The sequence below is a fragment of the Nannobrachium achirus genome (genome assembly GCF_963921795.1).
Source record: "Nannobrachium achirus genome assembly, chromosome: 5".
In the NCBI taxonomy this organism is placed as follows: domain Eukaryota; kingdom Metazoa; phylum Chordata; class Actinopteri; order Myctophiformes; family Myctophidae; genus Nannobrachium; species Nannobrachium achirus.
The window spans coordinates 32335831-32353830 of record NC_137814.1 but is presented as its reverse complement, the minus strand read 5'-3'; the positions used below and the strand labels follow the sequence as shown (position 1 = coordinate 32353830).

Here is an 18000-nt window from a genome sequence, read left to right as displayed (position 1 = left end):
ATAAACGACACACGCACGCGCACGCACGCACACACACACACACGCATGCACGCACGCACGCACACGCGCGCGCACACACACACACACACACACACACACACACACACACACACACACACGCACACACACACACACGCACACACACACACACACACACACACACATACTATGATCGCATGTATGGCCGACTGGAAAGCCTGGTGGGCGAGGTTAGCCGACTGGTGGCGAAATGCACATGATGCACGATGCACCACGAACACCATTGTGAAGCAGAAGAAGAAAATCCCCCCATACGTCACAGTACGTGTTGTAGTGTTAGCTGCTAAAGGCTAGCTTCAGCTGTGTTTAATTCAAATTGTATTCTCAGTAATAATAATTATTATCGACGGAACGTTTGTTCAAAAATGAACGTCGCCCCGTTGAAGAGGGTCTACCCAGAGTTACCCGTGTGGATTGTTGAAGATCACCATGACGTGAGTGATCAAATATTATTTTTATTTATTTGATTTCGTTACTAGGAGGTGTGCGTGTGTGTAAGTCAGGGGGTAGAGCCATAGAGCAGGGGTCTTCAACGTTTTCAGGCCAAGGACCCCTTAGTTGAGAGAGAGATGAAGCAGGGACCCCCACAACCTGTTCATAGATTCCATATAGTTTCATCGTTTGACAGCACAATCATCACTGTATTTTGGATTCATGTCAATTTGTGTTTTCAGATAGGTAACCACTTGAACTGTCAATACTTAATAAACTTGATCTTTCACTCAGTCTGCTCTTTTCCCCCTCTACACCACACCGAAAATAGCAGATCTACAAGCTCACATATCTGCTATTTTTGGCTAAAGTTCTCAGAATATGGACACTGCAAACCGTTATTACTCAACACATATGAAATGTGAACTTTATAATATGATATGTAATTATTATGTCTCTGGTTCTGCTACTTTTATCAGGTGGTATCTCATATCTATCGTGCCATAGCTTCCAGACATCTCCCAGTGAAAAACATTAAAATGGTTCATTTGGACTCCCACCCTGATCTTCTCATCCCTGTCAACATGCCAGCGGACACAGTCTTTGATAAGGATGCCTTACTCAGGTACCAATCACCATATGTTATTTTTATTTTACATTACAGTACAGTAATTTTGCCCTTTTAATAACTAGGCTACTATGGTTTATTATCAGCATGGCAGGTTGGCCTTGATTTCCGAGCACTGACATGCATTCCAGCAGTTAAACTGGTGACTGGTAGGCCAGCCACCACATTTAAGGTGCCCACCAGCAACTCTGCTGATCCTGTGCCGAAATTGACCCTCTGATGAAATTGTCAATCAAAATGGGCAAAATCTAAATACAAAGATAATGACTTGTTTATCTATGAGGGATATGTTGGATGAGATGGTCTATACCCCCTTATAACCTCTGCATTGTTTATGTTTTCAGTGAGTTGAGTATTGAGAACTGGATAATGCCCATGGTATATGCCGACCATATATCCTCAGTAGCCTGGCTACATCCATACTGGGCTCAGCAGATAAGGGAAGGAGAGCACAGAATGGCCATAGGTAAAGACACATCCACCAACACTCTCAGGTAACACACACACACACACACACACACACACACACACACACACACACACACACACACACACACACACACACACACACACACACACACACACACACACACTCTCTCTCTCTCTCTCTCTCTCTCTCTCTCTCTCTCTCTCTCTCTCTCTCTCTCTCTCTCTCTCTCTCTCTCTCTCTCTCTCTCTCTCTCTCACACACACACACAGTAGACTCTTAACAAGAAGATTCCCTAGCAAGCATTAGTTATAGGCTATAAGAAAGTTCTGATGCTATTTGGCCCCACACTTCCCATTAATAAGCCATTTACATCTAAAGAAATAGTGTAGAAATAACAACAAAAATTATTGTAAATTATTATAACAAAAACATAAAAATATGTTGTATATTTGTTGATACAGCTGTTGCCATTGTATCCCACTGTTTGCCATGACTGCTATTGATATTATCTTCAAGGATAATAAATAGTATTATTAGTATTAAATATCCTCCCCCTCTCTCTCCACCTCCGCAGGGTGACCAGTACAGATGACTACTTCCTCAGTGATGGTCTGTATGTTCCAGAAGAACAACTGGAGAATGCTAAACGACTCAGTCTGGATGTGGTCAAAGTCAACCCTGTGAAACCAAACCACAGGAAATATACAGGTACCTACTGTACATACACTATTAGCAGTGTTGACTATAGCTTGTGGATTCAGGCATAAGGTTTAAGGTTAAGGTTTGTTTATTCATAGTCATTTTTGCAGTTCACAAAACTGAAATACATGAATATTTACAGTGTCCCTGAATACAATTTAATGTGAATAGCATAAACAATACTTGATTAAAAAGTAAAAAAAAAATCTATTTGGAATTTGATCATTCACATAAGGCAAGTTAACAACAGTCTAACTGAAGCTCGTCCAGCTTAACATTGCTCTTTGCTGTTGTTTTTACCTTTTTTTTAGAGAGGAAGATTGAGAGGGAAATGTGGAAGTGTGGACCTAAGAAACCCAGGACAGAGTTCCAGGGGACTGGGGAAGGAAGCCACCCCGAGCCCTTCTATAGCACCATGCCTGGGGGAAGTGGAAGCAACGTTTGTGCAAACAGGCAAGAGCCATCAGAGTCCAACAGCAACAGCCATAACTCAACAGAAGTGCAAGAACAGCTTGGTAAACCAACAGACTTGGAGGGTAATGATGATGGTGAAGTTGATGATGAAGGCTCAATCAGTTACGCTGTAAACAAGTTATTGTCACTTGTCAAAGAGTCAGAGCCATACATCTTGGACATTGACTTGGATTTCTTCTCCTGTAAGAATCCCTTCAAGGAGTTATACACACAGGTACACCTCCATATTCCGTCTAATTTAAACACACTAGACACTACACAGTTTGCAGTGCACTTTATTCCTTTAACATGGCTGTGACATTTATTATTTTAAAGACGGGGTAAAACCTGATCAGGTATTATCATTATACTAGGAGGAAGATTCTAAAAAAAAAGAAGTGTACAGAAAGTGATAAAATTATGTTTTATGTGGCTCACCCACCAGTTCATTAAGTATGCCTGGTTGTCAGGTGGGTGGTGACCAAGCTGAAGTTAGCCACACCCACAGTGTTGGGTGTATGGTAAAAGGGGAGGGGGTGATTTTATGATGTCATTAAATCTGTGTTTATTTTATTGGGCCTTTTGACTCAGTGGCTTTCAGCTTTCAGGAAGAAACCAAAAATAAACAGGAAAGGCAAATTTGCATGGTATAACTCCACCTGGTGGTCTGTTAGAGTAATGTTAACTCCATAGACACATACAAAACAGAAAAAGTACAAAACTATGGCACCACCTCTTTAATGCACATTGCATTTACTTGAGGTTTTAATGATGGTTGTGCTTTCCAGGAAGAATACACCATTCTTCAACAGCTCTACATCTTTCGAAGACCCAGCTCAAACGCTGCTGAGGTGAGGGTTTCAGTACAATGATAAACACGCATGACATTCTTAACTGTGATTGTAAGGTGATGCAATGTATTGGAGGCATAGCCTGACTGAGGACCATTAGCTGCACCAGGTGTCACAGCAATCACAGTAAATAATTAATACTTTCCTGAATGTGAATTAATGTAATGTAATCACTGGGCGTCTGCAGAAGTGTTAATTTATCATGTTTTTGTTTCAATCTCAATTAAATGAACACTGAGGATTTCACAGTATATTAAAGCAACAATGTGTATTTGGACCAGGAGGAGCTTAGTGAGTGTGTGTATCATCGTACACATCAGTTGGAGGACCTAGAGGCAGCGTTCGCTGATCTCATAGAGGATGATGGCGAGGAGACCGTCGCACGCTGGGCCAGCAACCCGGGGTAATGTATGTGTGTACTGGTTTTGCTAGACTGGTGACTAAAACAAGCAAGACTGTTGCACACTTAAGCTATCGGTGCGTAAGAAAAAAAACAGCAAGAAAAAAAGGTCCACACACTTTAAAGGTCCACACACTTTTAATGGGAAACAATGTTACAGGCTATCTTAGATAATCTCCATCAGGATATCTAAGATAACCAGAAACTTGTACGCTGGACTGCCAAATGAAATAGTTGTACATTTTTTGTAACACTCCCTCAGGTCGAGTAGCGACCGTAGGGAGTACCAGCTATTCTTCCTATTTTGACTTACCTTTTCAAGTCACACACACACATACACAGACACCGTTCACATACACAGACACTAGCTAGTGACTGGAGCTCTTAATGTGCTGCTCTGGTGCCATCTGTGTGTGAGAGAGTGGGACTGGGCCATCCCTCTCTTCATGTGGTGCTTTGGTGCCATCTGTTGGATGTGTGTGTGAGCAGTTGTCAGTATCACCCAGTAAGCTTCAGACACAACTGCTGCAGGTTTCTATAGTAAGTCGCTCCCTACGGTCGCAACTACACATAGAATACTGAAAGAAGAACAATTAAAGAGTGTCATTTATTATTTTAATTAAAGCCTATCGGTAGAAGAGGTCTTGATTAGAGTTGCACATTGTGCGTGTGTGTGTGTGTGATCTTTTACTTTTAGTTGTTGTTATGTGTGTTTTTGTATCTCACTATGTTTTCCATATTTCAGGATGACTTCCCTGACCCACCTTGTATCAAGTCTGAAGAGGAGAAACCAGTCACCTGACTATGAAATGGTAATAATATTTATTAAACTTGAAATACTGTTTCCACGAAACAGTGTGGGCTCGAATAATGAGCTGGAGGGAGCGTCTACCTTTCTGTGTCTATGGTTTTGCCGCCATGGTAACAGTCTGTCTTCATGCTGACATCATTGTCTGACATCACAGACTGGTGCCAAAGTTTTGAGAATAAACTTGATAGATAAATAATGAGAAGAACATAATGTGACTTAAAGCTTTACGGGAATTACAGGTTCATTGCTATATAGGCAACAGGCATAACACACTCACACTACCTCCCAATGCCTGTCTGATTCTCTTGCTCATCAAGCTTTGGTCTGACATCACCCACAACAGAAACCGTTACCTAACAACAACAATTAGCGCTAATTGCCTATCAACCTTTGTTTAACAACGCAGATATGCACTGTCAGTACTGTGACGTCAGACATAATAATGTCCATAATCTGTCCAGACAGACTTGAAGACAACTTAATAACATTGTAGGGATGTGAATGTGTCAGTATTTTGTCTGAGGCATTTACAGTCGATTGATTTTTTTTAAAGTGGAGCTACAAGAGGGGTTGCCAAAAAGACTACCAGAATTAATGTTATATACAGTATGATTTTAATATTTACTTTTTAAAACTTAATTTAACTTTTTGAAGCGGTGAAAACCGCTTCCAATGAGTGGCTTTGTGTGTCCCACGCCCATATATGGTCATTTCAGTCCAGAATGAACAGGTTTTTTCAAAAACAAAATGTGTGTTTAATGTCCATATATGGTCATCTCAGTCCAGAATGAACAGGTTTCTTCAAAAACACAATGTATGTCACCTCATGTCCATATATGGTCACTCCAGTCCAGAATTAACAGGTTTTTTCTTTCCCGTACGTCCAGAATATCAGTCCAGAATGAATAGGCTTTTTCAAAAAGCAAAATGTGTGTCCCATGTCCATATATGGCCATTTCAGTTCAGAATGAACAGGTTTTATCTGTCCTGTCCCGTCCGTCCGTCCGTCCGTCCGTCCGTCCGTCCGTCCGTCCGTCCGTCTGTCCGTATGTGTGTAGTGTCCGTCCCGGTCTGATGATTGGATACTTTGAGGATTGGTCAAGCTTCACATGACAATTCGGCCCTCCAGATAAAATCATTAATTAATTCAGAATATAAAGAATGTATAGATCACAGAGTTCATAACTCTAGAACATATAGAATAAAAGTTCACCGCTTCACTTCGAACCGAGGTTTGATTTTTAAAACTTCATTTAACTTTTTAAAACAAAACTAGACCAGGTCAACCTGGTTGTGCCAGACCCCCTATCTGTCATCATCATTTATGACATCATGCCTTTTGTAGGCATGTCATCATCATGTCATCATCATATATACCCTTTATATAGAAAACCCGGACAGACAGACAGACCGACATTTGCTTATGTAGGCCTACCCATTTCATGGGTCTGGCAAACATTACACTGGAAGCCAATGGAGAGGTGGCTTGGACTGAAACCTTACACAAATATGGAGATGCCTGATGTCATAGTACTTTATGTCATAGATATATAATACTGTATATATGTTCTACATAATAAAAATAAATAAATAATAGCTGCTTTTACGGAGCATATATTGACACTAACCTCAAATGTCATCTGGCATTAACTGGTTAGAATTAAGTAACGTTAACTACCCAGCCCCCTGAGCAGGAGAAACAGTACAGTCAGCTGACATTGTGGAGAACCCAATGTGTGAGAAACACAATTTGCAGCACAAACCTAGAATATCCGCAAGGACCTGAAAAGATTTGAGAAAGGGATAATGAGCCAGCTGTCAGAACGCTGTGGCTTCCATCTGGACCAGTCAGAACTATTGTGCAAGAAGGGATGCGGTTTCTATGGCAACACAGCCTGGCATGGGTTGTGCTCAAAGTGCTGGCGAGAGAAAAATCAGCAAGACAGACAGAAACAGATTCAAGAAGACTGGGCACTGGCTGAAGGATTGCAGAAGGAGGAAGAGGCCTATAGAAGACAACACCAAAGAGCACAGTTGACCGTTACGACCTTCAGCAATTCTGTCAAAAGACAAACCAAGTCCAGCGTTAATCCCTTCATACAGTTTTTTTCATCAAGAAAATCGCCACCTAAAAGAGACCCCCACCTTGTGGAGACTCAATCCTGGCCCTCTATAGATACAGACCACACTACCCAGGAATTCATTGACTTCCTCAAACCTCTGAAGCCAGGTAGGGAGATCTTCAAACAGTGCTGTGCCTTCACTGAGAGTATGGTCTACAAGAGGGATCTGGGTGCTGATGAGTTATCAGAATGTGTCCAGGACTTTTACCAGACCCTTTCAGAATGCCTGCAGGCCCAGTTTGAAGGTCTGTCGGATCACATAGAGAGTATTATGGATAAAGTAGAGAAGTATATTATGATTTGTCTGTATGAGGAAGTCTTCTGTCCTGAAACTACAGATGACGAAAAGAACGACTTGACCATTCAGAAGAGGATTAGGGCCTTGCACTGGGTCACCATTGAGATGCTGTGTGTTCCTGTGGATGAGGACATCCCAGAGGTGTCAGATAGTGTAATCGGGGCCATCATAGATGTCAATGAGATAGACTCAAAGCGTGTACCGAAGGACAAGCTAGCATGTGTCACTCGCTGCAGCAAGCACATCTTGAAAGCCATCGAGTCCACCAAAAAAGAGTTGGCGTCTGCAGATGACTTCCTCCCCACGCTCATCTACATTGTGCTGAAGGCAAATCCTCCACGACTTCATTCCAACCTCCGGTACATCACCCGCTTCTGCAACCCCAGCAGGCTCCTGAGTGGGGAAGATGGTTACTATTTCACAAACTTGTGCTGTGCAGTGGCCTTCATTGAGAAGATAGATGGCCAGTCTCTGAACTTGAGCTCAGAGGATTATGATCTCTATTTATCTGGCCTGGCGTCTCCACAGCGGCCACAGGCTTCAGAGACTTCCTTCGCTCCCTCAGGCAGCACAGCCCTGAGCGAGATACACAAGCACCTAGACCTGGTGACAGAGCTGGGTGTGCGACAGGAGCAGGTCATGCAGGGGGCTCACAAGCTGGAGAGCGATCTCATTGACTGGACTGATGGAATGGAGCACGGGGTGCAGGAACTCATGCAGATGTTTTCATCTCAGACACAAGATCCCATCACAGCACCTGGGACATCGGATGCAGTATCAGCAATTGATTCTGGTGTTGCAGAGAATGCGGGGAGCGACGGCCTTCCACCGCCACTTCAACCGCAGGTGTTTGCTGGGTGATATGCGAAAGAAGCTGCAAGCCAATCTGAACAATGTATGGTACTATGACGTCAGGCATTTCCATATTTGGGAAAGGTTTCACCCACATTTGAATTTTTGACTGAATTGTTCAAATAATTATTTTCTTGCACATTTTCTGCAGTCCTGCTACTTCTACATACTTATGCACTCCATTTAAACTTGAAAATGTTCAGCTATTGTATGACTGGATTTGACGCCAACCAGATTTAAAGTGATTCTTTTATTTTTGAGCGGTGCAAACCGCTCCTATATTTCACTTTCGGTTTATCTAGTTAAACTAGACCAGGTCAACCTGGTTGTGCCAGACCCCCTGTCTGTCATCATCATTTATGACATCATGCCTTTTGTAGGCATGTCATCATCATGTCATCATCATATATACCCTTTATATAGAAAACCCGGACAGACCGACATTTGCTTATGTAGGCCTACCCATTTCATGGGTCTGGCAAACATATTAGCACGGGACGATTCTTTCATTCTTCATCGATTGGCTAGTTGAGTAACTAAACATTAGAATCGACCAATCAGAAACCGTTCTACTCATGACGACATGTGTTATCCAAACAGAACAGACCAATCAAATGCTGTGTTGTTAATTTAGATCTGTCTTGGCCATTACACTTGCACTTGAGACCGGTTTAAAGTTCATGAAAGGTCCAGGCGTAATGGCCAGGTTGTTTCATATCCTGGACCTCTCCTAAACCTTAAACTAACAGATTGAACTCCACACAGGATTCGAAACAGCAACCACGCTACATTACCCTTGCAGGCTATGATTACTGTTTTGAATCCTGTGTGTTGTTCAATCTGCCAGTTTAAAGTTTAGGAAAGATTTGTGCCGGTTTAAAGTTCAGGAAAGGTCCTTCCATCTTTCTGTCTGTCTGATCCCCTCTCCGTTCTGCCCTCTGTCTGTTCTGTTTGAGCTTCTGGTCTGGACTGCATATTATTTCTCTCTTCTATTCACTCTTTGACTGCCACCAAGCTGTTAATGGCCAGGCTGTTTGTCTGACCTCCTGTCTGTTCTCCCTCTGTCTCCCTCTTGCTTTATAACCCACAAGAAGCTCTATTTGGCTCTATCTGTTTTCAGACAGCGACATTTAAGAGTTTCTCCTGCATCTCGGCTACTCCAAATGGAGTTTCTGGTGACACATAAATGTGCACATGAATGTGCACGATAAATTGTTATTTGGTCTGGTCAAGGATACTAACAAACCTGGCTGGTATGTTGCGCATAATATACTCCTGATGGTGTAACCGACATAAAAAGTCTGACCAACCGCATATCCTGGAACTTTCTGGCGCAAATCTACGACCACCCAAGATTCAAGACAGCGACCACGCTACATTAAACCCTGTAGTCTATGATTGCTGTTTCGAATCCTGGTTGGTGTTCGTTTTGAGCTGGTGTAAAGGTCAGGACGCACGAAAACCTTATATAGTCTGAGCAGACCTCCAGACTGACATCATACACAACACAAAGAATATTGCCATGCATGCCTATCAACACTGATTCGCGCAGGCGCCCTTACAGGAATTAGTTTGCACCGCTCACTTCGCACGGGTGCGATTTTTTGTTAAATAGCTCTATATTCTGATGTGTATTAGAGCCTTAACTTTTTAACAGAAATATCACTTACACCACCTTTATTTGTCTCTCAAGGTGCATCAGGCAGGTTTGACATGTGACTACTCAGAGCTTCCCCACCACATCAGCACTGACGAGGAGATAGAAAGGCTCATCTTGGCTGTCCAGCTCATCCTAAAGGCCCTGCCCAAACCCACCATTGTCACCATGTCCAGGTAACTTAAAGGCACACTAAGGACAAAATAAAACTATCTCATTAGAATTGGAAATGGGCTTTGTTATTAAAGTAAAAGCATCTGACTAGTTTTGCCAAGCCAGAGTTATATTTTTGTATTTTCTATAATGACATAAATAACACGTTTTCTCTAAATGGCCTTATTGAAGCCAACAGTTATATATTGTATGTCTTGTCTTGATGCACTGAATACATAGGACCACAATGGAAACAAACCCTCAGAGCTTTTTGTGTTATCCTAGTCTTAGCATCATTGTATAATCACTGTACCACTGTACTTTTTGCAAACTGTTAATAAAGTATTCAATCAATAAAAAAATCTTTGGTGCTCAACACTGATAGCACAGAGCATAATTCAGGCATTAGGCAAAAGTAAACAATGTGTGCATGTGGCTTGGTAACTACTAGGCTATGTTTGTATCAAGAGGCATCATCCAATTGTTGCTTATTTCACAGATAAGATATTTCCTTCTATATTCCTGTCAAATCACCGGACAAATCACTGCTTGATTTGGAATAATTGTTTAAATGGTTGTTGACGGTCAGAGTTAAATGAACACTGAGGATACCTACTCTATAGGTAGAAGTTGGGAGTACTTTTGTCAACTTTTCTCTTGTGTTCCTTGTATGGCTGTCACAATTACATAATACATACATAATCGTCTAATCGCAATTATTTGACATTATCGCGATTATTTTTCATAATCGTCAATCATTTCCATGTTGAAAAATGTTCATATATTTTAGTCAAAGATAGTGGAAATAGCAGATCTACAAGCTCACAACGAGTTGCATCGCGACGCGTTGTGTGAGCTTGTAGATCGGCTTTTTCCACTATCAATGTTCTTTTTTAAGTATAAAGTTGTCAAATATGTCAGTAATTTCTTTGTATATTTAGGTTATGTGTCATATCTACCATGTGCAACTTCAAAGCCTAAATGCCAAACAGAAATGTAATTGTCAACAACAAAAACGCAATTATCGCAATTATTTGAGTGACAATTAATCGTCATGTAAAATGTCATAATCGTGACAGCCCGAGTTCCTTGACCTTTTCAATAACTTATCAACTGTGTGTGCGTGTGTTTTTCAGGTCCAGTTTAGATGAGTACTGTCCAGCCGAGCAGGTCAACTCTATCCAAGACAGAGTGTTGGCTATACTAGAGAGCCTGTATGGAACGCTGAACTTAAACAGAGACTACGACGACACCCCTACACAACCACATGACAGCCTACCACAGGCCTCCTAGTCCACCTTAACTCACACACATACATATCCATAAATATGGAGGTGGTTGAACGATTGGATATGTTTGGATGGAACACACAAAGCATCCTTGCATACATGGGTATGTATTGTACAGCCCAAGACATAAATGCACCCAGTAAGTACTGCCGATTGAGATGGAATTTTCTGAAACTTAAACAAATAAAATGTAGTTAAAACCTTGACATTTGAAAAAGCCTGCATTAGTGGTAGCCATTGTATTAGGAACCCATGGTTGAGTTTTGTAAACAAAAAAGGTTATAGTCAGCCAAGTACAATATTGAAATGTATTTATGTGGTATTAGGTATTCAGGCATTGTATTGTTGGTATGCAGCTCCATGGTATGCATTACGGCTGTCTGAGAAAAATAAAGTGAACACAATGTAAGCATTTTTTAAGTCTTTCAGTATTTTTAAACATTTTATTTCAGTTGTCAGAACAGAATACAGTAGTACTGTTGATCCCGTTCTCAAGTACTAGGAAACACTTGAAGGACTTTTTCTTAACCACTTATAAGCAAAATAGCACATTTCATCTATTTTCACCAAATGTTCACCTATTATAACTCAGAATTGGGATGCTATTGTTCATATGGTTAACTTTCCAGACTTTAGAAAAGGGAATCCAGTTAAAGAGACTATTTCAATCCAGTTAAAGAGAATATTTCATATGTAATGTATGTCTTAAATACAATCCTGTTTTGTCCGGTCTTGTGTGTGATCTTCAAAGCCCCTTTGTTAACAAATCCTAGGAATGTTGATCTAGTAGGACATAGTGTCAATAAATATTATATCACTGACGTGACTCGTTACATTTTTCCATTGAAAATGTGTCCTGTCGCATTACAGATTTTCTGCTGTGTCAGCAATTATTTCCATTTTTATGGAATTTATTCAAAGAATTCTCCAGATGCCCCAATATGTCACCAACCCAATGCTCTCAATGTGAAAGTCAAGTTGTGTACATTTATATAGCACATTTCAAACCAGGTAAACTCAAAATGTGCTTCACATTTACAGTAAAAACTAATATTTGTGCACAAACAAGAATTAGAGACACACTCAACATCCACCCATATAAAAAGCTTCCCTGATACACCAGGATCTCACGCGTTGCAAACAGATTTCATTAACAAAATGAACCACTTCAATAAACACTATATACTTAGGAATAGTGAAAAGTGTCAATCACAGTGCAAAGCATAGTGACCTTGTAGATTTTTAAATGTTTGCCTATAATAAAAACACGATGCCCAACATAGGGACACCAGCCAGGTTGAAATTCATTAAACCCACTACTCTTCCAATCAGGATTCGTTGTTGTTGGTCATTTCCCCCTGGTGCTGAAGGAAAGGGTGCATGCACTTTTCTGCACCCAGGAAACGATACATGCAGACAACAGCGTCAAACGGTAAAACACTGAAACACAACCAGGAACAAAAAGAGAATGGATTTTAGTACATATCAACATTACTTGTAAAAATATATACTCTCTGTGTATACTTTCTCTGAGGCTACTGAATTAGATACTCATGAATAATTTGTTTTATTCATGACCATATTTATGTATTATGAAAATGTAGAAATATATATTTTCTTTGGCAACTGAACATGAGTAAAACGGTTACACCCTGTCACTCTGACATGTCTCCTTTCCGACATGTCTCCATTCCGACACTAACCCTATCTCTAACCCTTACCCTAAACTTAACCTTTATGGAAGTGTCGCCACCCCGACAATAAGAAGTCAATTTCGGAGTGGCGACATGTTGGAATGGAGAGCGACACCCGAGTAAACCCTAGTATGTTTGTAGTTGTGTACTCACGTCTTCAAGAAGTTGACCATGTACATGCTCCGCGGTGTGCAAATCATGGGTTCCTCAGTCAGAATGGCCCTCATGGCTCTCTGTACACTTTCCTCTGGTCTCATTGTGGCTAGCAGAGGGGCTATCTCCTTCCTGAAAAAGATATCCCTTTACAAATGAGCTCGATGAGGATGATGGCACTAAACTCATATTCGGATGGCAGAGACATTGATTAAACAGCACATCAAGTAAAGACATACTAGGATAATCAAAATTGTTTTTGTGTGTATTTGTCAGAGACAAATGCAATCTATAAATACATTCATAAAACTTCAACATACAAGACAAGTAAAATAGCAAAGAACAACATGGTTAATGGAACAACTCAGATGTGTCAAGTCATGTATAATGACCATAACATGAACCATATGGCTTAAGTAAGTAGTACTGTAGGTAGGAAAGCAATACAGTGTTGCGAAAGGTTCTAACTTATCATAAATCCGCTCACCTGTACTTTGAAACGAGGTGTTGCTGATGATGTCATGAGTAAAGACCACAAAGTGTACATTATGACTTACATTTATGGAGTGTGTGTGTGTGTGCTGTAAGGTTGTATGATGATGATGATGTGTACTTGAGATTATTGTCATTTTAAATAATTGTGTATGTTGAGTGTCAGACACTAACTTTTTTGTGCACACTAATTTAACTTTTCACTTACATTCAGAATTCACCTACCTATTCTGGCATCTACTGAACATGTTTGTGTCAACCAGAGAGGGGCAAACCAGCGTCATCTTGATGCCGTCCTTCTCCGCTGCTTTCAGCTCATGACTTAGAGACTCGTGGAAGCTCACAGCTCCACATTTGCTGGCACAGTAGTCCTGCAACACACAGCAGGTTATTGCAGATGCTCTTTGTTTGTAAAGCATACCTACCAACACGTCAGAAAAAGAGACAGAAAATTCCAAAGGGTGAAATCAAACCCACAATGCTGTGAGAACCATGAGCCATATATCATTTGTTATTACACATTTCACACAAATCTGTGAATTGCATTGCATGTGCCACAGACTTAATGATCCATGTACTGTGAAAAAGGATAATTATATGGTAAATGCCAAAACATGGTAATTGCCCATTGAATTGATTCACATGCATTCACACTTTTGAAAATTGGTTACTAAAAACAGCTACAACAAAGCAGATTAAATTGTGAGTTGTGTGACATTCTGACCTCAATCCCTGCCATAGAGAAGAGTCCCTTTGTACTGGTCACTGTCACCATGTGTCCATGGTTCAATTCCATCATTCTGGGCAGGAATGCCTTGCATGTCTGCAGAGGCAAGAACTCTTGGTTAGCATGACTATCTGCTCAACTTAGTATAAATATTATTTTGATGTGAGACCACGGTACTGATTTCAAAAGCTTTGTTTGCCAGGTACAAATGCACAGAATCTCTTGGTGCAGTTGTCAACATGAAATTACAAATAGATTATATATTCAATAAAGAGGAAGCAAGAGCAAAATAAGTGATTTTCGTGGAAGTAGGTCTATGTCTTAATGACACATACCTCGATCTATCCTTACTCAATTTCGAAAAAACGTGTTAGTTCATTCTTCTACAAATACAAGAGACCCTGAGATAACCTTTCCATTTAATCTTAACTCACCCAAAACAGAGCATGGCAGTTCACCATCAAGGTGCGCTCGATTAGATGGTCAGGGCACTCCAACAAGTGGCGTCCTGACACCACTCCTGCATTATTGATGAGAATGTCCACATCTCCCACTTCACGCTGCACTTTCTTTGCCATCAGGTACACCTGCTCCCGCTTGCCCACATCACACACATAGGTGTGTACCTGTGGCTGAAACAGATGGCCATCTTCTGCACTTAATGAATCTGCAAATAAGGACAACCATTATGCTTACAAGACAGCCCATGTTGTAGCCACTGATATAAAGAAATTTACAAATATAGCATTTTAATGTAGTGAATCTCTACAGTCATGCAAATCAACTGTGTTGGAATGACCAATTTAGCCATGATGTGACACCAGTTGATGATTCAATAGCAGATAGAAGTGTGCCTTATACTGCTTTGGGTCTCTAGGACTTGAGCTGATATTTACGTTTTTACTACATGACATGGGGATGGGGAAACTTCCATAGGGGAGTAGAAGTAGCAGATCTATTATGATTTCAGAAATGTCCATGACAAAACATCTGGGGCGACACGTGTATAAACTGTCTACAATCTCAATCTGTACATTAATTTCACTTGTCATTTTTGTTTTGTTCAGCTGTCACGGATCTACAGGAGTGTATCCTTTTGTGATCTCTAGTGCCTCCCCTTTTATTTCAACCTTCTGGAGGAAAGAGTCCCTCGAGTCTCTCCGGTGCAGTCACATACTGTCTTTGTATAACACTTGTATAACTCACACTTGAGTGTCAAAATTACAAACAGGGACATCAGGGGGCGTCTGCGTGTTACATTTGGGACACACACACACACACACACACACACACACACACACACACACACACACACACACACACACACACACTCAGGAATACATTTATTACAATGTAATTCACACAGTAACACACATGCCCAAGTCCAGGAACTGAACAACAACATTAAAAATCACACCCGTGTGAAGTGGAGCTGTGTGTGTGTGTGTGTGTGTGTGTGTGTGTGTGTGTGTGTGTGTGTGTGTGTGTGTGGATCATGTGTACCGATTTTTGTGACATTTGAAGAAAATATGTAGGAAAAGGAGCAAAAAGTGTGTTTTGGAGAAAATTCAAGATGGCGGAAAATCTATCATGGCGCAAATGGGCGTGGCCTATATGGGGAGATGCGTCATGACCCAAGGAATCCAGGGAAAAAATATTTTTAATTTTCCGACCTACGGTTCAAGAGTTACAGGCCAAAACGTAAAGTGGGGTGTTATGGCGCCACCATGCGGCCAAATGACACAATTATTTTTTATTTAATCCTTGAAACCATTATGAACCTCCTCTCCAAGTCTTGAAACTCTAGCCCTTATGGTTTGCGATAGCCCTAGAATGTCTCCAATATTCGGTCGATTGACTCTCCGAGTAATCCCTCAGATGTGGAGCCATAGAACGCTCCCATGGCGCGGCGGTTAGCAACTAATCTGCGCGGCACTAAAGTGCTGCGCGCTACTTGTGTACTCACCCAATAATTAATTCCTCAGCCTGGGAGAAAGACATTGTCCTATAGTGTCATATCCATTTGAAAGTTCTGGCTGAAAACATGTACTTTGTAAAATATCACCACTTATCACGAGCCAACACGGACGACTTACACGACCGGGCGAGGGGCTCGGAATGACTGCTGGACTGAATATATGGAAACATCCTATTGGAAGCACAAAACGTACGGGGCACACAATCACGCAGGTGGTGTGATTAGTCACCCCACGTCAATCACAAGCACCTGTCAATTGTGTGCCCCGTACGTTTTGTGCTTCCAATAGGATGTTTCCATATATTCAGTCCAGCAGTCATTCCGAGCCCCTCGCCCGGTCGTGTAAGTCGTCCGTGTTGGCTCGTGATAAGTGGTGATATTTTACAAAGTACATGTTTTCAGCCAGAACTTTCAAATGGATATGACACTATAGGACAATGTCTTTCTCCCAGGCTGAGGAATTAATTATTGGGTGAGTACACAAGTAGCGCGCAGCACTTTAGTGCCGCGCAGATTAGTTGCTAACCGCCGCGCCATGGGAGCGTTCTATGGCTCCACATCTGAGGGATTACTCGGAGAGTCAATCGACCGAATATTGGAGACATTCTAGGGCTAGGTTTGCGAGAGACAAATAATTGAATGTGAGTTTTTGCGATTGCCATTATAAGTCAATGGGGAAAATTAATTCACTAATAAATTAATATCAATTAAACTATTGAACCTTTCTCTTAGCAAGTTACTAGCCCACTATTCCCGAGTAAGCCGGTCGATTTGACATATGGCGCGAGTGTGTGGTGGCAAAACTGTGGGACTAGTAGCGTGCCGAAGTTTAGGAAGTTCAGGCTACATACACACACACACACAGACAGACAGACAGACACACAGACCCACACGGCCACGTATAGGGAGCCTGTGCTTCACACAGCTCCAAAAAAGAAAGGGACAATTCTGAACTTGTCTCCAATAAGGCAATTTACCTACGGAGATCAACTCGTGGATTTGTCGCACCATGTCTGCGGTTTCCTCGTTGCTTTCACTGTTTATATCCCAAAGAACCAGCGTTGCTCCCCGACGGGCGAACTCGAAGGCCAAATGCCGCCCCAAGCCGCCACCGGCCCCGGTTATCAGACAGATCTGACCCGTTACATTCTTCTCCTTTGGACCAACGAGCCACTTCACACCGGCCAACACAAAAGACCAAACTACTCTGAATGTTACGACGGCGAACTCCAAGAGAACGCCCATTGTTGCAAACGCTGTGTGGTTTAGGTTTAATACTCTACAAAACCCTAATCTGTTAACATTTTGAGCAGAAAATGAGCTGCGAGGCTGCGACCCTCGACCGCGGCGTAAACGTAGGTTCTATTTATTAACGTCAGCGGCTGATAGAGCCTGGTCTGGTGGTGTATGCTAGTAGAACACAAGGGAAGCGAAGCCCCACCCATCCAGTAGAGACCAGGGAATATGAAAACATGAAAACATGTGGATCAATAATCCCTTTCCACTTCGATGTCTAGCTTGTGTTGAAACAACAAATATTTCTATGTCACGTACCTGTTCTTTCTGTGATTGCAGTGATTCTATGAAGAAATGAATATCAATTTTTATTTGAAGCTATTGAAACTTGAAAGGTAAATGCCTAAATAATAATAACTAGAACTGCACTAGTATGTCGAAGACGAGGTGCTAACTTGTGACTTGTGTACAAGCACTTGTGCGCCAGCAGAGCGTGCCATGGCATGAGGTGCGCTCAGCACTGGCATCACCACTGGCATGCCAGTGACATCACTCTACCTCAGGGGGGTCTTCAACGTTTTCAGGCCAAGGAGTCAGGACCCCTT

General features: G+C 41.6%; 3 protein-coding genes across 3 annotated transcripts; 2 read left to right on the top strand and 1 right to left on the bottom strand.

The window, feature by feature from the left end:
* Positions 1 to 314: 314 nt before the first annotated feature.
* Positions 315 to 11148, top strand: cUnh5orf22 (chromosome Un C5orf22 homolog). The gene is made up of 10 exons (XM_080725179.1): positions 315 to 473; positions 951 to 1096; positions 1444 to 1593; positions 2104 to 2237; positions 2540 to 2916; positions 3470 to 3532; positions 3814 to 3935; positions 4678 to 4744; positions 9710 to 9849; positions 10963 to 11148. The coding sequence occupies exons 1-10, from the start codon at positions 405 to 407 to the stop codon at positions 11117 to 11119; spliced, it is 1425 nt and encodes a 474-aa protein (XP_080581305.1). The 5' UTR covers positions 315 to 404; the 3' UTR covers positions 11120 to 11148.
* On the top strand, positions 6550 to 8025 carry LOC308286088 (rab5 GDP/GTP exchange factor-like; the record flags this gene model as incomplete). The annotated part of the gene is made up of 1 exon (XM_080727047.1): positions 6550 to 8025. The coding sequence occupies one exon, from the start codon at positions 6550 to 6552 to the stop codon at positions 8023 to 8025; it is 1476 nt and encodes a 491-aa protein (XP_080583173.1).
* Positions 11149 to 12414: 1266 nt separating the features above from the next.
* LOC308284526 (retinol dehydrogenase 10-B-like) lies at positions 12415 to 17517 on the bottom strand. The gene is made up of 6 exons (XM_080725180.1): positions 17137 to 17517; positions 14616 to 14848; positions 14179 to 14277; positions 13680 to 13825; positions 12963 to 13094; positions 12415 to 12555 (listed from the first exon to the last, which is right to left on the bottom strand). Exons 1-6 carry the CDS (start codon positions 17402 to 17404, stop codon positions 12444 to 12446), a joined length of 990 nt encoding a protein of 329 aa, XP_080581306.1. The 5' UTR covers positions 17405 to 17517; the 3' UTR covers positions 12415 to 12443.
* Positions 17518 to 18000: the final 483 nt, after the last annotated feature.